General features: G+C 37.7%; 1 protein-coding gene across 1 annotated transcript; it reads right to left on the bottom strand.

Annotated features, from left to right (window-relative positions):
• Positions 1 to 5,307: 5,307 nt before the first annotated feature.
• Positions 5,308 to 20,528, bottom strand: LOC135476569 (CUE domain-containing protein 1-like). Its single transcript, XM_064756633.1, has 9 exons — positions 20,499 to 20,528; positions 14,862 to 15,414; positions 13,842 to 14,276; positions 13,231 to 13,441; positions 12,653 to 12,829; positions 10,345 to 10,464; positions 8,835 to 8,907; positions 8,422 to 8,545; positions 5,308 to 7,687 (listed from the first exon to the last, which is right to left on the bottom strand). Exons 2-9 carry the CDS (start codon positions 15,126 to 15,128, stop codon positions 7,580 to 7,582), a joined length of 1,515 nt encoding a protein of 504 aa, XP_064612703.1. The 5' UTR covers positions 15,129 to 15,414; positions 20,499 to 20,528; the 3' UTR covers positions 5,308 to 7,579.
• Between the last annotated feature and the right edge of the window lie 15 nt (positions 20,529 to 20,543).

The following is a 20,543-nucleotide window of genomic DNA, read 5'->3' as shown; positions in this document are numbered from 1 at the left end:
ACTCCAGCAAAAGAAAATTTGACTGTTCATACATAAAACGCCAGCAAAAGAAAATTTGTGACTTCATGCATAAAACTCCAGCAAAGGGAAAGTTGTGACTCTTCATGCATAAAACTCCAGCAAAGGAAAATTTGTGACTGCATGCATAAAACTCCAGCTAAAGAAAATTTGTGACTCTTCATACATAAAACTCCAGCAAAGGAAAATTTGTGACTGCATGCATAAAACTCCAGCAAATAAAAATTGGACTCTTCACGCATAAAACTCCAGCAAAGGAAAAGTTGACTGTTCATGCATAAAACTCTAGCAAAGTGAAAGTTGTAACTGTTCATGCATAAAACTCCAGCAAATGGAAATTTTTGACAATAAATTCCAGGATGACATTTGAATATTCTCAATTGCACATTATTCGTGTTTTAATCACACATGCCATGACAAAACAACAGTAAGTTGTCGTCTCTAATCTCAAAATCTTCATTTGTTTCCGGTGGGTTAGAACAAATTAACATTAGCCAAGGGCTACTTATGCCGACAGGATGAATGCAAATCTTGCTAATCTTGATGACCTGTCAATGCTGATGTGAATTCAGCCAGCCTATTATATTCCCAGTTAGAAATGGGGACTAAGATGGAGGTTCACACTAACGTGGTCGCTGTGAGTAAAGTCCACCCCACGCTGGTTTTCTCTCTGGCAGTACGCGAGGTCGGCCCCAACCCTGCGGAGTGTCATGAGTCCCCCCCCCCCACCCACCCACCCTCAGCTCTGCCTGGTTTCCTACCACCATAAATATGTAACTATTTTGAAAATTCAGGTTGAACACATTTGTTAGTTGAAAAGACCAACTTCTAGCACAAATATATTTATTGAACATGCGTTACATTTTCATGTTCAAATGCCTTTTTCTCCTGAAAGAAAATTTAAAAAACAAATAGTTAAACCCATACATGTAACTTACTTTTCAAACTATCTCCTCTAAACATCACGTAGTGTTTTTCTCTGGCTTTCACATTAGTGTAAAGTAACCAATCGATCTTCAGGTGCTTTTTAGCACATTGGTATTCACGTGTTTTCCACGGGCGCATTGCAACTTTAAGGCAAAGGTTTCCTCTCCAGCCCTACGTGGGGAGGTCTTGCAGCAACCTGCAGTTGGTCATGCGTTTTCCAGTATATGATACCAAACATACACTCGGAAGAAATTTCCTCCTCTTAGGACACAAACACCTATCAATCAATTATTTATTAGGTATTTGATTATTTGAAGTGTAACTTCTTACTCAATATTTTTTCAGTCATACAAGCACAATCTGGGTCATTGCTGGAGAAAACTAGAGTGCCCAGAGTAAATCATCAAGTTTGCCCTGAATAAACAATCTAGAGGGCCCAGAGTGATCACCCAGAGCAACCGCCCAGAGTAAACCATCTAGATGGCCCAGAGTAACCACCCGAAAAAAAACCCATCTAGATGGCCCAGGGTAAACCACCTAGAATGCCCCCGAGTAAACCATCTGGAGTGCCCTGAGTTAACCATCACACTTTACAAAAATTCTGACTAAGTCGATGAAACCACAGAGTTGGATTCAAGCCCATTTGATTTATTTGATTGGTGTTTTATGCCTTACCATACTCAATATTTCATTTCAACGACGGCAGCCAGTATTATGGTGGAAGGAAACCGAGCTTGGGGAAACCCACAACCATAGCCAGTGGAAAATTTATAACCATGCACAGGTTGTTAGTACACCTTCCTACGTGGGACCCATGAAACCCCCTCCAGAAAGAGTGATGTATGGCCACAAAAACACAACACACAAGCAAGAATTGGTTACAATGTAAATAGTTTTTATTGAACCTAGACCAACTGGACCTTATCCTTGTATCATCTAGGAGTTCCAGTCTCTTAATACAGAGTGTTTAGTTCATGTACAGTATTCACGTCTTGCTGATTAAACTGTACAGGCAGACAGCATGTTAAAGTATCTTAATGCCATTTTACATTACAAGGAATTCTTACAAAAATGAATAGATTTAAGACGTTTCGTAGAACCTTGTTTGGATACAAGTCCTTCTTTCTTTTATAACTGTGTGTGGGGTGGGGTAGGGTGGGGTGAGGTGGGGAGGGGTGGGGAAGAGGTTGATATGAATGGTGCCTCTACATATTTTATATTGGCAAACATTACCACATGTTCTGTAAATGGTCACCAGATATCCTATATATTCACAGCTGTAAAGCATTCTGTCCAGCTATCATGTTACAACATTATGTATACCTTGGCAGTTACGGACATTTTTACATATCACAAACTAGGCGGAACATAGCATGTTACTGATTGTACACAAAAAATAAGTAATGTCTCTGTATGAAGGTTTAATCCCAAACATCAGAAACTTGATTTGTCTCATTGGTGTTTAACTCCTTAATGAAAAAATGTTCATCTCCTAAATGTGGGGTCAATGGGTGGACATGGTGAACAAACCAAGATGGCCACAAGTTAACACAGCCTTTTTGACAGCTACAAACCTCCTTACTCGGAGCCTTAGCCAGTTAAACAATGCAGAAAATATGACTTTCCCTTCTATATACTGTAAACTTATTTTCTTTATTTGATCAGTGTTTTATGCCTTACTCAAGAATATTTCATTTATACAACGGCGACCAACATTAGGGTGGGAGGAAACCGGACACAGCCCAAGGAAAAGCAACGACCATCTGCAGGTTTTTGGCAGACATAGGTGTAGATGCTGTAAACATACATGTGTATGTCAGAATCTTTACACTCTTTTTATAAAGGGAGATAATTTCCAATTGAAATTAATTCTTCGAGAGATTATACAACAGTCCAAATTATTCTCCTGAGTATTAAGGATTTGAAGGTTCGTGGGGTTTTGTAGAGTTAAGACTGATTCTATCAATCTAAAACATCTGGCAATACAAACATCAGAAAGAATTCCAGCCAAAACACAAAAATCAACAAGAATAAAAAAAAAATTAAAATGAAAGTACAAAAGAACCTTAAAATTTGCGTAAGTTTCTTTTCCATAACAAAGAAGAAACAAAGATATCAATAGATGGAATCTATTTCACATCAGATGTAATAATACAACACATGCTATAGTGCACATGGAAATACCTGTTCTAAAGGCTAAAAAGAACCGAAGCCACAATGAAAGCAGTACCTGTTTTACCCTTTGCCGACGTACATTTTAAAACCCTTGATTCTATACACGTAGCAACCAATGAATACTGGCTGTTTGAACACAGTGTAATTCCTGTTGTGTACTGTTGTATCCTGGCATGTATTGCACCATGTCTGTAACGCGTAGTTCCAAGGGCCCCATTACACACAGCCATCATAGGCTCAGTTAACTGTAACTAGCGCATTATGAAGACCTACCACGGCCATCTAGATGAACATTAAAGCTTCTGGTCCCAAACTTTAATGGTGATATTGGGACCGTGCATAAAGAAACTCAAAGTGACGCTTTCCAAAAGCTTTGCAGTCTGTGAATGAAAGAAATTTATATGAAACCTTGACTTTTTATTGGTAAACCATCGTATTTTTGTTTAATTTACTTGTTAGTTTTAATACGGTTTGTTTAGTCTGGGTGGCCAACACTTTGGGAGCCCAAATGTTTTCCAGAACCAAAGTGAATCTAGCTATAGTATATACACTAAAGTTGCTATGGTAGTTACAATCAAGCTGGACTATTCCAGGGTATTTTAAGGATTAAAACCTTGTACAGGTAAATATTTTCAGCATTATTTACCTGTGCATCTCAGGAGATATGGGATTTTTTTTGTTCAAATTTATACTGTGCAATATTCATTGAAAAAAAAACAAAAAACAAAACAAAGGAAAAACAAAGCTATGAAACATTACCTGTAAACAGTCAGAATAAGAAAAGTGCACCCTGCTGTATGCCAATTCAGACAGATAACTTGCATTTACAACCTTCAACTTTTTCTCCATACACAGGATTACTTGCATCATCAAAGTAACCAGACTTTATCGTCATCATTTACTAGACCCGCGTCATTTCAGGTCTTCATTTCCACATCGTGTAAAAAAAAATATGTACACAAAACGTGCTTATAAGTACATGATAATAAACGATTATTAAATAAAAAATTCAGCATACAGTGTATGTCTGCAGTAAACATTATAAAGCATCAACAGCCATTAGTTTATCAAAAATTTGCTGTTATATGTACACATGCACATCAAAAATAAAAACAAAAAACACAGAAAGAAAGCATTACATTGCACATATAATCTGTACATGCAAAAAATGGTGATTAAACAAACAAGAAATGTTTAACTATTCACTAAAATCACATGTAAAAGTAGCTGCTGGATTGTATATAAAACACAAATAAACTACACATAACAACTTGTATGTATGCCAAAAATAATAATAATAATAATAAAATGATAATGATCGCTATGGTGCAAAGTGTATGTACGTATTTATTGAAATATGGCAGTTGGTATTCGTGGCCAGACAATGATCAGTCTTCATCACAACTTCAGGGACTTGCACAAGACCTACCTAATTACAATTTAACATGCCTTGTTGGGTTTTTAAAGCTTTGTATCATATCCCTGATGGTTATAATTTTTAGTCTTCATTGGTTCATTAAACACAGTTGCAAAGGTTTCCTTACAACAAGTGTACTCTAATGAATTACTGCGATAAATCGCCTTTTAAATACAGCTCACATGTTGTCGTGTTCAACATTGATACAAAAAAAAAAATAAAAAAACACATCACCAACACAAAAATACACATATATAACAATGTAACTGGTGTCATACCCAAAAATATACACCTACACAAACAGCTTACAAATAAAGCTTAGCCCTCAACAAAAACCAGAAACCTAAACGAAAGGAGGCATAGAACAGATTACAAGAAAAAAAAAAAGTTGATTAAATAATTCATGTCTTTGTACATGAATTTTTCATGGACAGCCATGATATTGTTTCAGACATGATTGCCACATCCCTCAAGACAGGCGTACAGCCGACTAGTTCAATGATACCTGTGCTCATATCAGCTTGTATTTATCAGAGTATTTGATTATATACACATATTGCATCTAAATAACCTGAATGGGTTGATTTCATATGTTTAATATCATAAGGGAAGTTAATAAATACATCCATTTTATCCTAATCTTGTTTTTTTCTTCAAAATGAGATTTTAAGTACCCTCCATAAATCAGCAAAAAAAATACATATATATATATATATATATATATATATATATATATATATATATATATCATGCCTTGATGCTTAGTTTCTGTGTAAATTACTTTGAGACAGGACAAAAGGCTTAATTTTCTATGACAATATTTTGATGAAAACGATTTTTGTCTTGAAGGTGGGCAAAACATAAAATTACACAAAGTTCTGATGAAAGAGTGCAAAAAGTTACATGTATATGTGGTCTGCAATATGGCGGGAGTTAGGAACCACCTCTTGGTAAATACTGTCTTCCAGTAATAACGTTATGAGGATGTACAACATATGTTTAAATAATAAATATATTTGCACTAGAATTTGGTCTTTTCAGCTAACAAATGTGTTCAGCCTAGATTTTCATCATATTTATAAGTTTAGTATATTCATAAACATTCTCATACTTCAGGTTAAACGCATGTATTCAGACGAAAAAAAAAAAACAAATTTACACTGAAATGAATTTATTAGACATGCATCACATCCTTATGTAGAGGATTATAATGCAATGACTATATATACCAAGAAGTGGTCCCAAATATCTACCATACGAAAATATTTCCAAATACCGTTTTCTACTGAAAGAGAAAATGGAAAAAAAAAAATAATAAAGACAATATAACTTTCCACACTTTTTCATCTGATTTTGGAATCATTTCAATGTTTTCTTCTCCTCTAAAAGCAAAGAAAACACTAACATGAAGTCTTGGCTGGATGAGTAACCATTATATTGTAGTACTATTCAATTTTTTACAATTTTTCTAACCAAGTAAAAGGCCTGTAAAATATCCTGCTCTATTGTGGTTTGTTGGCTGAAAATTGTTAGTTTCAAGGGCCACTTGCCAAATACAAGCACATACAATGTACTCATCTCTTTATGTGCATGCATTCTGAATGAAGACTAGCAGCATCTTTGTATCAAGTGGCAAAATCCTGAGATGATGCGATCCGTCACAATATGGCCTGAAAAGACCACCGTCAAATTCACTGCTTCAAATGCCGTTTTACCAACTCCAAAAATTCTTCAAAATGAATCAAACATTAAGCCTATCCGGAGACTTTTAATAGGGAATTATACTCCAAATAAATATCTCCAAAAATGTGTGAAGTTTAGAATCTGAAATATTATTAACTTTTATACATTGAGTAACTGACCCTGCTTTACATTTCCATGGCAACCATTGCCACCATGTTTATCTAACTATCATCAGAGGTAATATCACACAAGGCATGATGGGAAGGCAGACTTGTATTCCATTCTATTATGACTTCAACAAAACATGATTTGCAGAAAAAAAAGTTAATTTCTTCAAGTTTACAGATCATCATGATATATGGCAATAAAATGGCTCATAGGAAAATTCGGTGTGGGAGGGTGAGGTTGGTCATTCTGTTTGTATGTCATGATAATAAAACTAGAAACACATTAGAAAGGCCCACATTCTCATCTCATTTTAGACATTTTCATACCTGCAGCTAAAAGTTAAGACATATCTTACATGCAAAGTTTTATCTTAGGATGAAGGTCAGAGGTCACGGTCACTTTCAAAGGTGTCAAATTAATGTTTTCAACATCCAGAAATGTCCTTAAAGTGACAAAAAGAAATTAAACAAATTATCAGTTGCGATTTTATTTGAAGGGCTTGCCAAACAAAAAAGATGAAAAAAAAAGATGATAAAACAGTATCAAAAACAACCAGTCAAAGTTTGGATTCAAAACATAAATGGACACACAATGTATTTAACAATCCATGAATTTTAACAGCTTTTTCGATCTAAGCACCACAAGTATGCTTCCAACCTAAGACAGTTAAATTTGATCTGCTAGTGCTAGAGACACATATACATGTACCTGAAGTTTCTCACCAAAAGACAGTATCTGTAGAACAAAAATCCATGGTCTGAATTTGAACGCCAAATCTTGTCCCGTACTGTTTCCATAAAATGCCTCCAAAATGCCCGCTATAACTATCATTTCAATGATAATCTCACTATGATAACAAGTGTCAACAAACAGTTTGACGTCCCTAAAATGCCTCCAAAACGGCACCTTTACTACAAAGTACTAGCCTATCATGTCGTCAGGTGTCATTATTGCGCACTGTTCATATGTACAGACAAGTCAAATATATATTAATGCTCTATAAATACTTTATGCGCTCTTTTACATGTATACACATGTTTCAGAACCAGAAAAAAAATCCCACCTGGAAAAATAAAAAGTGGGCTGACCCGTATCTGGCCTGTTATACCCTTTTCTCATGATGGATCATTGTAACCAATTCTCACTAGCCAATCATTGTTCAACATTGATGACCAGTTGCGATTCACAAGGTCAAACCATATCTGTTGGTGTAGAGTCAAAATACTTGACGTTCATATCAGGGTTATAGGCCGGCCGCTGAACCGTCTTGTAACTGGGGACAACCAGCTGGGAACTTGGCTGAAAGTGAAAGTGAGCATGGATTTAACTTCAAAGAGGCAAGTTCAGAAAACTGACACTACACAATATGCAAAACTTGCTGAGCAACCTGGCTCTAGGGCTTGATCTCAGTGGCCAAAAAATGAATCTCCGCACGAAATTTTCTCAAAATTGACAATGTATCTATGACTTCTTCAGGAGGCATATAGAAGTTGATAGAGTATTATCACATTGTTATTATATGAATAACAACATCGGATGTATTTTTACTGATATTTCTATGACCATTCTAACATCGTTATAAAGCATGTGAAGATACAACCAAAAAAACTACTGATTATATACAAGAAGTATTAAGAGATGCAGAGGAAACAAGGGCAATATGTGTACACCTGTTACCCGGAGAGACGTCTAATCATCAGGTATATTAGTTGGCTGTTTTTCCAAATGGTGCTAAGATTTGGCTGAGGTACCTGGCTGTGTGGTAGTAAACTGTGTTTTTTATATTCTCTTGTTACGCGACGGCGGCCAGCATTATAGTGGGAGGAAACCAAGCAGAGCCCAGGGGAGACTCATGACTATCTGCAGGTTGCTGGCAGACCTTCCCAGGTATGGCCGGAGAGGAAGCCAGCATGAGCTGGACTTGAATTCACAGCCATTGCATTGGTTGGAGGCTTCTGGGTCATTGTGCCGTGCTGGCGTGCTAACCCCCTTGGCCATGAAAGCCCCTTCCATGAAGTACGGGTGTACTGTACCGGTGTCTGCATGTCATCCCTGTAGCCCCTAACATGGATGTCCTCTCCTCTCTCCTCTAACACATCATCATCATCTTCCTCCTCCAGGAGGTTGGCTGTAGACGGAGCATGGGAATCTCGAAGGCTGATATACAGTCAAGGATTTTCTTTGCTTCACTAGTGTCATTAAGGCTTCATGTTGATTTTAACATTGTTCGGGTCAAATCACAACAGTATCTCCTTGTAAGCAGGACAGGTGCAATTCCTAATTATTTACAGTTCTACAAATGAATTCCTGACACTAAGATGCCAAGCTCCAACACTAAAACTAGCAACAGAAAGTATTCAAAAGATCTGCCTAGCAGAGAATTTCGTTTCAACAGCGGCCCTTCTGCACGACTTTCCTTTGACTGAAAAAACATTTTAAAGGATACAGTTGTCTGGAACTTTTCTTTTTCCTTCTTGAAAAAAACCTCCTGGCTAAGTCAGCAAACTGTCTTTTGGAAGCTGAAAACAGATATACATGTAAAGTTGAAAGCTTCCTTAATATCATCATCTAAAGTTTGGCAGGCATGAGAGCTGAAGACATGATACAGTTCATCTAGTCGTGCGGATCTGAGGCCGATTCCACCAACCCATTTCTTAAGTCAAAATTTAAAACCTTGACACAGATCAGAATTTTGAGGATAAGAAGTTGAAATTTGAATATATTAGTTTTATATTAACATTGATGAGGTGTTCAAAATCCTAATTTTTACAGCCCAAAAATAAACTATGATAATTCAAATTTCAAATCTTTCTAGAATTGGCTTTTAGTCCCAGTTGCTGATGACACCAGTCATCCAGTCAAATGATGTCATACGTCCATCAGCAACAGGGACAAACTCTGTATGATTGGGTGTAACTCGAGTTGAGTCGTTCTTTACCATAAAAGGGTACTTAGGGCTCAACACAACAGTCAGTCGAGTTGCGTCACATCTTAAGGCTTCATGCATGTGGCACTTTTAAAAACACCTTTCTTCTTTTTACTAAACTGTGTGAATTAATAAATTGTGAAATATAGAGGTACTTTCACAGTCTCTGTTTAAGCTGCTTTAAAGGTGGAGAAAACATAAAAATGACAAAATGTTCAGCTGAAAGAGTGCGAAAAGTTATTCCTAAATGTGGTATTCAATTTTTTTTCCAATTTTTCCCTAAGGAGAAAAAGACACTTGAAAATAATTTTTGCATGGTGGATATTTGGGACCACCTTTTGGTATTTATGGTCTTTCATAATGTCATAAATGAGGATGTAACACATGTTTAATAAATATTTTTGCACTAAAATTTGCTCTTTTCAGCTAGAAATTTATTAAACCTCAATTTGGATCATATTTATATTTTTAATATGTTCATAAATATTATCATAATTTAGGTTAAATACATAAGTTTCAATACAAACAAAAAATCTACATTCAAATAAATTTACTAGACAAGCATCACATCCTTATTTAGAGCTTTATTATGCAACAATGATTAATACCAAAAGTTGGTCCAAAATACCCACCATACAAAAATATTTTCAAATACCCTTTTCTCTTGAAAAAAAAACATATATGTTCATATTTTCAAATAAGATTTGATGCACTTTCATCTGATTTTGGCATCATTCTTATGTTTTCTTCTCCTTTAAAGCATCTCTTTAAACCCGTAGTTCTGTTGGTCAGTCTGTCAAATTTTATATACGTGGTTTGTCATCCTTTAACAAGTGCCATTCACTTTACCAAGGCCCCAAGAGCTACACCATATGAAATCCTGCACGAGGAAATGTTGTAGTTACTGCAAATTTACAATTGTTTGTACAAGCATTACAGTTATAATGCTGCTATTCGCATCAAATCTGAACTGTCAATTATTCTCTTTGGCAAGCTATTGTAATACTATTATAAATATGGCATTCCTGACCTTTGCCCATGTGTTTGAGTTGTCTGCGAAGCTCTCGGTCAGCATCTTCAGCACCGTTGTTCAGTTTCTGGGTGAAGGGGAACGCCTCCAGGGTGTCCTGTCTGTCCTGACCATACCCCTCTGTAAACAGTTATTAATTAGTTCTCTGATTGGAGCATTTCACTTGCAAAATGCAAATTTAAATGAGTTTTATCGTTTGAGGAAACCATGAAGAGCCAATGACTTTTCAGAAACAGACCAATGGAATTCTGAAAGAGGCCAGATGAAATCAGAAAGAGGCCAAAGAGTTCAAAAAGAGGCCAGAGGGGATTCAGAGAGAGGCCAGAGGGAATTCAGAAAGAGTCTAGAGGGAACTCAGAAAGAGGCTAGAGCGAACTCAGAAAGAGGCCCAAGGAAATCAGGAGGAGGCCAGAGGAATTCAGAAAGAGGCCAGAAGAAACCAACAAGACTCCAGGCAGAACCAAATAGAGGCAACAGGCAGCTAGTCAACTGACAAGCCTCCTGATGCCTTAAAGCTACTGCCAATCAGCTAAATCACCTGTATGCAACCTCATTTCTCCACAGCTAGTGGTGGTTAAACGTTATACATGTAGGACTCTTGATCAGTAAAGGTACATGGAGAAAGCAAAGATTCCTTATGATACTTGTATCTTCAATACACACCTGCACAAATTATGTCTTAATTGAAAATGGTCACGCTTTTAAATGTGTTCTATTCAGCCAGAAAAATATAAATATACCCTAAGTTCCTCAGCCTTTTCACATATGAAAGAGCATCTTTTGGTGCAATTTATGAATGCTTATTAATTTCGGCGGCAAAACTACATGTACATTGGTTAGATTGGCCTCCTTCATGCTTCACAAAAAATATACGTGTAAGTTTATGATGTATGCAGAAAAATGTCTTCAGCACAGGCTTAAATAAACACCTTGCAAACTTGTCAAGTAGGTGGAATTACAAACAATGTTTTTCCACTGACAATAATGACCTTTTGATCGTTTTTTTTTTTTTTTTTTGAGTGTGTGTGTCACTGAAACACTGACATAACATTTTTTCATCCAGTAATAAACAAATAAATGAGCAAACACAGATTACAAACATAATGCTCTGTTATAAAGAAAATGTGCCCTAAATCCTCAAGATTTTTGAATTTGAAATATAAATATGCATATGAAATTATATTCATAGGTTGGTAAACTTGTGCATGTAGCTTTAAGGAAATTGTGATTTCGGTAATACAGACAGAATACTGTATTTCACCTCGGTGTAATTCTTTCACTTTTTGCATCTTTGTAAGGTGTTTATTCAAGTACATTCTGAAGGCATTATGCTCTGTACATTGATAAAATTACTTTTTTTGTGAAGCCTTGAAATTGACGTCTATCTGCGTGTTCATGCCGTAAAGGTTAGAACTATCCCAGCAGTTTTTCCTGTTTAAGACATACATGTACTTACATGATCGGAGAGGGTTGAAAAAGCAGGAAATTCATATAAGCAGGCAAAATATAAAGGTTGATTCTCAGTTGTACCTGTACTTTTAAAAGCCAAGCCTAAGATGTGCAATTAAAATATCATAATTTTCTTATGTCAAGTTTTTGTTTTTAGTTGTTCTTTTTTTATTTCCTTTTTTTGTGTGCATTTACTGTTTTATGTAACAGTTAATATACCTTGATAAATTTCTTTTAATTTTTTTATGTCCAATGTATAAAATTCAAAACTGTACCAAATGTAGATTTACCCTCAAAATCAAATTTAAAATGTGCACAAGCTGCACTGAAAGTGGCTCTTTCATACGTGAAAAGGTTGAGGTAATGGTGTATGTACCAATCCAACCAATGTAGATTTATCCTCAAAATCAAATTTAAAATGTGCACAAGCTGCACTGAAAGTGGCTCTTTCATATGTGAAAAGGTTGAGGTAATGGTGTATGTACCAATCCAACCAATGTAGATTTATCCTCAAAATCAAATTTAAAATGTGCACAAGCTGCACTGAAAGTGGCTCTTTCATATGTGAAAAGGTTGAGGTAATGGTGTATGTAAAAATGTAGTTTCAGAAGCACATGAAGGTCTTAAAATTATACTTAAGAAATTATCAAACTTCACAAAAAAGTGCTTAAGTGGCACAATACAGTGCATAAAACCATCAGAATCAAGCCAAATGCCTGCCATAAAAAAAAAATGTTGAACCTTAGATGAATTAGAGTAATGCTCTCAAAATAGGACACTGACAGAATAAACAGCTTCTGTACATGTTAAAAAGTTAAGGGTTTACAGCAGAAGTGAAAAAAGAAAAAATGAATCATACCTTGGAAGTCCTCAATCTTGTCGTCTGGTATTGGGGGTAATGGGGCCATCTCCTTGGGAGTGGGGAGTGGGGTTGGGGTGGAAGTGGAGCTGGAAGCTGTGGACAGAGATCGCACTGGTTGCCGTGATGAGGGCGGGGTGGAGGGGGTGGGCTCAAACGCTGAGGCGTTCAAACGATCTGTGGAAAGAGAAAACAACAAATCAACAAATGTATGTATGTTTTAGGGTTTAACATCATATACTTAACAATTTTTCATATACTTAACAATTTTTCAGTCGTATGACGACAAGGAGTCATTAGGTATGTGTACATATATTGTGTGTTCTTGTGGCAGGTCCATTCTGCAAAAGTGCTGCCGCCCCCGATGTATCATGTCTAAGACACCAGACAGGACACCCCACCCAGTCATTTTATATTACCCTAGCTTCACTTCAGTTATTTTGGAAAAGGGGGGTAAAAATAATTTCTTTTTTTTTCTGACGTGCTTGGTAACCAAGGCTTGAAATAAAGCATGCACACTTTCATGTATGATAGGTCAAAATGTTGATAAAACAAAATCCATTTCGACATTTCCTCACCTCTTTCCAGTGTCTTCATGAAGTCCTCATTTTGGCGCAGTTCCTCCAGGAACTCACTGTTCTGCAGCATGATTGCCATCCGCTCATCCTCCAAATACTGGGTCATCTCGGGGTCACCCCTAGAGGGCGTTGATCTTCTCCGCCTCTCATTCTCTCGTAACTTCTTCTGCAGGAGACTACTGCTGATCTCATGACGGACTAGACACTGTAACTGTAAGAAGCCACTTTCACAAGACTTTGTAAGTCAATATTCCATATTTTTCCTGAAAATGACCTCATCTTATGGCACTATATCCGACAGCCGGGCCATTTATGACAAATTTACCAGGAATAAGTCTTATGAAGTTTAAAGAAAGTGGCCCCTGTTTTTTATAGGTCCTGGAAACCGGAGTGCCAGACATAAACCACTGACCTCCAGCACTTTCCTGACAAACTGTCCCACATGAGATGTACTCAATACCAGTGAAAGACAAGTGGTCTTTACCGAATGACAGACTGCCCGCACGGTCATGTGGGCACCTTCTACCCCTTATTGTCGCCAAGGTCCTCAGATTAAATTTTGGTAATACTGCAGATTGTCAACCAACCTGTTCATTACAAAAGAGACTTACCGGAGGTCGTTGCTGCGCTGGCATACTCTGGCTTCTCCCTAAAGGTCGTGACGACCTATGACTCGGCCCCTCAGGTTTAAGCCTCAAGAAGTCATCGGGTAACTTCCCTAACAATGGTGGGTGCCAGGTTCGCTGTCTCCGTGGCGACCCGTTTTCCAAGGCCTGGTTGCCTAGCAACGTCTTTGGGTCTGTACGTTCTGAGGACACTGTGGCCAATGTGCTGGCAAAAGTACCGATGTCCAGGTCTAACAAGTTTGGAGCAGTGTGTTGTCTCCCCCTAGCAGCAAGTCTACCTGCCTTGCCACTAGATGGCGCTCTTTTGGCTTGGACTGGAGGCTGATGCCGAATAGCTTCAGAGTACGATGGTGGGTCCTCGCACGATAAACTCTTAGATTTGGTTTCAGAAGACAATCTAGCTTTTCCTTTCGAGCGAGTCTAAGAAAATACAAAAGAACGTATTTAAGCTGCTTGTATTTCACCTGTTCAACTTTATTTCAACAGTTATTTCTTTACTTATTTCACTGTTGTTTTACGCCTTACTCAGGAATATGTCATTTACTTTACCATTTCCTGTCACTGCCACCATCAGAATTTCACTGGCATTATGGAGCAAGCACATGCAAAAGCCAGATCATGCATTTTTGGAGACAGACGAGCTGCAGGCAAATATGATCTTATGATCTCATGTTTGAGTACCCTGAGTACTCTGTTTGCATATCAAAGAACAACTTTCAGTGCAATTGGTGAACCTTTTCAATTTGATTTCACAAAAACAAAAGAAACAAAACAAACAAAATAGGTTGGTCTATCTCCGGACTAATTGTTAGAGTCTACACAGAATATTTATGTATTTATTTCATTGGTGCTGGACAGAGCTGGAAGATGCTATGGAAATCATAGCGACCACATTGGTAAGAGAGGCTCTACACAGAATAATACCCTCACATTATGCTTGAATAAACATTTACCAAACATATGAAAATGTTGAAGTTGACATTTTTTTTCTCTCACTAAACCTACCCTGTGTGTCAGACCATCCACAGCCTCTGGTCCATCGGTTTCTTCCTCGTTATCAATATTCATGGTGAGGAGCTGGTCTATTGTGGCATCCACAGCACCATTGTTTGCTCTCAACACTGCCTCAATTATCTCCTCATCCATCGTGGGAAACATGTGTTGGAAATCCGCCATAGCCTGGTAGAAATCCAACTGGCGGGTAGGCCGAGATTCTGATTTCTTGGACGCCATGTTGTTTGGCATATAGTCATTTTCTGACCGAGTTGCCATAGCGATTAGACATGGAGAATTATCTCCCTTGATATTAAAAAATAAAATACTTTCTAAATACAGTCAGATCTTCCTGGTGAATTCACATTACACTTTGAATGTGAAAGTGAAACTCATTTTACGATTACACTGCCACAATCTTATAAAACCACTCATGATTTCACCAAAGTCTTCTAAAGATTTATTTGATGGATCACAGCGGCAGTTGTTGTGAGGTGTCTGCAACTGCTTCCATATTAACCATCATCTTTTATTCCAGTCTGATTTTAAGGTACTCCAATAAAAACTGAAATGGAAACATAGCAAGAAAAATATTTTCCAATCATAAAATAGGATTAGAACTCACACACCATATGACAAAACAGGTACATGTAAGACAAAAAAGCACACAAGTGAATAAGTATAAATACACATGTATACAAATGTGGAGCCCTACAGCAAGTCTCGAACTAACTTTGTTCCACAGCTGTTATCAAGAAGAAAAACAGTCACATGAAGTTGAGTCAAACACATATCCATCTTGAGATCTAAGTGTGAATTCAGACACTCCTAAAGTCTTAAATCAGGTTAGGTTCATTCTGGAGGTTATTTAAAAAGAAAATACAATCTTCATGTGGTGTGTCATCTTCAGCCTGGAAACCACATGGCTTTCAGATCAATGTCCACATTGTTTTTTTCACATATCACGCTGTTCACTACAGAACAAATAGCAGCTTTAGTGAACAGAAATTACCTTGCCTACGTCCACTCAAGTCTTGCATTTTGGTCCTCTTACGAACAAAATTTATTCAATTGTAGCTCTTTAAAGCTGGCAGATTTGAACTTTATTTTGACCCACAAACCTAAAATAGCCTTATGGCTGGAGGAAACAAGACAGAATTAATAGATCCACAGTAAATTCAATACCAAATGAACAAACTTTCTGTTAAAATCTTGTCCTGCAGATTACGGCTTTACAACAAGTACGTGTACAATGAAGTGTACCTCACAAAGCTTGGATGGGACATGCACAGCCTGGGGCTATACCCACACCTCTTACTTAATTCACAAACAGATCTCTGGAGGACTGGTTTTATTTAAGGACAGAAGAGGAAATGAAGCTTGTAATGGGAAAGCATGAGCTAGGAGTAATTACACTATATATTCCTTGGAGCAGATTAACACACAAGTAACTATTCTTCAGGGAATACTCCAAATTGTTCTTAAGCTAGGGCTTTACATTATCACCGTGGTCACCATGCATTACATGTATCTCTTATTTCTTAGCTGCAGCTCTGTGATATCATTTGATATCATCTGTGTATCTCTCAACATCATTCAGTTACCTTAATTCCTCAACCTTTTCGCACATCAAAGAGTAATTTTCAGTGCAATTTATGCACATTTTTAAGCTGACTTTGGAGACAAAGCTACAATGATTGGATTGGCCAATTTCAAGGCTTGACAAAAAATCAATCTAGACAGCATAATGCCTTCAGAATATGCTTGAATATACACCTTACAACGATGTAAAAAGTGAAAGAATTACACACCTAGGTGAAATACAGTATTCTGTCTGTATTACCTAATTAACAATTTCATGCTGTGCATGGTCGTGGGTTTCCCCTGGGCTCTGCCCGGTTTCCACCCACCATAATGCTGACCGCCATCGTATAGGTGAAATATTTTTTAGTACGGCGTAAAACACCAATCAAATAAATAAATAATTAACAATTTCCTTAATGCTACATGTTCAAGTTTACCAACCCTATGAATATAATTTCGCATGCATATTTATATTTCATATGCAAAAATCTTGAGACTTTATGGTACATTTTCTTTTTACTGAAGCATTTTGTCTGTGAGCTGTGGTTGCTCATTTATTTGTTTATTATAAATACTGGACATATAATGCCTTCAGAATATGCTTGAATAAACACCTTACAAACATGCGAAAAGGGTGAAGAACTGTAGTAGTCAAATTCTTATACCTCACAATGATATAGCTGAAAATAGTGGAAATATGGGGCTTTGAATCCCAATCCTACATTCTTGCATTCTCATATTGAGTCCAAGAGCCTTGTACCTGTATACCAAGCACTGTAGAGCACTTGGCCAGCAGCCCCCACAGCCACACACACCCTATTGCCTTCTTCAGCTTAGTTGTATGACATCTACCACAGGAGACAGAGTGAAGTTTACACCAGAAACCAACCACACAAACTACAGCTGATTCATTATATCCGAGTGTTTTCGGTTACATTCATGAGTAGACATCTGACAGAGTTCCCAAGGGCCGCAGAGTTAAGCTGACAGGAAGTCATTGGTGAGGGTAAATGAGATCACTTCCTAAGCCCAGATCATTAGCAGCTGGGGATCATTGAGACTGAGGGAAGTGGTTGACATGGCAGACCTAGGAAGGCTAGACATACTGTACCAGAGTGGACAGGGAACCCTAAGGGAGAGAGGGCTGGGGGTGGAGGTGATGGGCAACGCACTACACCTCTCATAACCAAACCTAGAAATATATGTCAAGTAAATCGCAGATAGTTCCATTAATATCTTTCCAAACTACCCAAATTCTTCAACCTTTTTGCATATGAAAGAGCAACTTTCAGTAAAATTTATGCATACTGTATCTGTTATTTGCTTTTGGAGACAAAACCACACTGGTTGGATTGGCCAGTGTCAGGGTTCACAAACAGTATAATTTTACCAGTTAACACAAAATAATGTCTTCAGAATATGCCTGAAACAACATCTGGCACATAACCAAAGCTGTAAATGCATGTCATGACTGCGTTAATGTTTTAGGGGCAGGAAGAGGGGGGGGGGGGGGTACATTCTAACACACAGGTGTCACAAATTATTCACATTTCAAGGAGCTTACGATATGAAAAACACGTTTGAAAAATGGCCCCTTTACATTTATTCATCAAAGGCCATTTCTTGGAACACCAGATGATAAGATGTGTGCATGGTAATTTGTATTGAGGGATAAGAAGAAGAAACATGGAATGCTCTTGTAGTCCACCTTTCTGTCATTTTCGGATAACAGTTCATGATAAACATTTACATATAGGCATGAAATGGTTCTGTTTTCTTCACAATATACCCCCTCCCCCCTCAATTTCACAGCATGACCAACTGATAAATTTATCCACTTTGTACACCAAAAAAAGCCATTAAGTTTTAATTTACTTATTTTATTTGCTTGCTGTTTTATGTTGTACTCAAGAATATTTCAGTTATATAACGACAGACAGCAGTATGCTGGGAGGAAACCCACATGTATCTGCAGGTTGCTGTGCGACCAGAGAGGAAGCCAGCACGAGCTGGACAATTCATCAAGTCAGGCAGATGACAACTATCACAGGCTGTCTGTCAACCTCACATTTCCTGTTCCACTATCACTTATATGTCGCAATAAAAGTGTGATGGCCATGGTATGATAAAATACATGTATAACTTAACACACAAAAATTTCTAGAGCAGGACACATACACACAGCATATATATATTGCAATATGGTTAGGCTTGTTTGATTGATTAGAAAAAAAAAAACATTCAGAACTCGCACTGATAAAGCAGGGGTATCTATGTATACGTAATAGAGTGAGAAGTACGTGTAATACAGCCGTGATCGTTACTGACAGGAGTCTGCAGACTTGGCTGGGCAGTGTCAGTACTGTACATGCCTAGTAGGCATGACTTACCGGCATATATATACATATATACGTATGAGACTAGACTTTATAGCACATGTCCAAGCATATATATACTACTGGGCCTCGCCTTTGACCTCTCCTCAGCGAAAAGTGAACTTAAACTGTCGTCGCTCCCCAAGTGCACTGTTCTAGTCGCAGGAGAGTGACTGAAACTAGTAGGGCTGCTAGTGTCAATGGAGTTACTGTAGTTGCCTTGACGGACAGAGTTCCCGTGGGCGCTGGGAGAGCACTGCACGGGAAGAGGGGTCGGTGAGACTGTTGTAGACATAGTCGGAAGGCGACTAGAGCCATCGGAGCCGACAGCGAAAGATGTCTAAAGATGGCATGCACTATATATAAGTCTACCTTTTTCTTACGATTAAACTGAACTGTAGAATAGGTTTTCTTACAGGGACTGAACATGGGAGCCAGATGTATTTTCACTGAATAAATTACATTATTATTGTTATATTAACACCTGCGATTTGTCTTCAGTTGTTATTTCCATATTTTTTCTCCAACGTCCTTGACCACACCAGGTCAGGTTGAATTGGGTTTCCTGTCGTGATTAGGTCAGTGCCTGGATACACGGTACCAAGTTCAGCTCAAGGGCACACACTACAATACGTTTTAAAGGCAATAAGTTTGCAGTCAAGTATCTTTAACGTTAAGCATGTTGATTTACCACAAGCACAACGATTAGCTATTTCTCAGGACATGTTGGCTTGATATTCATTGATATAGCGGCAGTTGTTAAGGATTTTGTTGATGCCCTTCTTTGACTCTGACCTCCCTTAACAGATGTTCAATGTGAAACGCACGTTTTTTTCAATACAATTATGATGTGACAATGTGACCGCAACCTGAACTTCAAAACTCTGGGTAATGCTCCAAGTGATGTACCTGCAGTACTGCCACTATGAAGTTCAAAATATTTGACAAGGGCAGGTAACTACATCAAACATGTTATATTTTCAAATGTAGGCACTCCTGGCCTAACAAAATTTTGCCAAACCCAACAACACAGCAATCTCTGGACTACTTTTCACTTGAGAATACAATGTGAATAGATACTCACCTTATAGCTGACAGAAGTTCGGGAACACATGATGTATATCAACTGACATATTAAAACTGGGCTAATTCCAAATGGCATCGACAGAATCAGAATTCTACAAATCTATGCCTTTAGTTTTGTCCTTTCAGAAGAGATTCAAATCAAAGTTTAGAAAGAGAATGGCTCCTGTGGAATGATCCTAGTCTCCATTCTGATTCAGACTAACATGACAGGAAAATTAAAAAAGGCAAAATTACCTACGGGTAAAACTAACAATTACGAAAACATTTCAACTGTTGTTGTCACATGTACAACAGCTTCTAATACCCCTCACTTCATTAACCACTTGACGACTTTCAAGTCTGACAGCTGACTGACTCAGTCACAAACACTGCATATCATCTCATGTTCAAGAGTTAGGGTAACTGAGCTTTGGTGAACTCAACAACAACGATTTTTTTCCCATACTCGAATATTTCACAAAAGAGCACTTTCAGTCATTTTAGGGTGAAGACACCACTTTCTGCACAGTCAGTTCTGTGACATAATAAAGGTGTTATAAACAGCCCATTCTTCGCGACAAAAAACATGCCGAGAAAGCACTAATTTATGGAATTAGACACTTACCAGTGCTTTTCTCTCCCAACTTGGAAATTCCGTCCCCTTTTGGCC

This window comes from Liolophura sinensis, chromosome 10, assembly GCF_032854445.1.
Source record: "Liolophura sinensis isolate JHLJ2023 chromosome 10, CUHK_Ljap_v2, whole genome shotgun sequence".
Lineage (NCBI taxonomy): Eukaryota > Metazoa > Mollusca > Polyplacophora > Chitonida > Chitonidae > Liolophura > Liolophura sinensis.
This window is presented reverse-complemented; position numbering and strand designations above follow the sequence as displayed.

Coding starts and splice junctions, on each gene's coding strand:
- LOC135476569 (XM_064756633.1), bottom strand. CDS start 15,128: ATGGCAACTCGGTCAGAAAATGACTATATGCCAAACAACATGGCGTCC. Junction 13,442..13,841: donor CAGCGCAGCAACGACCTCCG/GTAAGTCTCTTT, acceptor GGCTTCTTACAG/TTACAGTGTCTAGTCCGTCA. Junction 8,908..10,344: donor ACTCAAACACATGGGCAAAG/GTCAGGAATGCC, acceptor ATCTGTTTTCAG/CTTCCAAAAGACAGTTTGCT.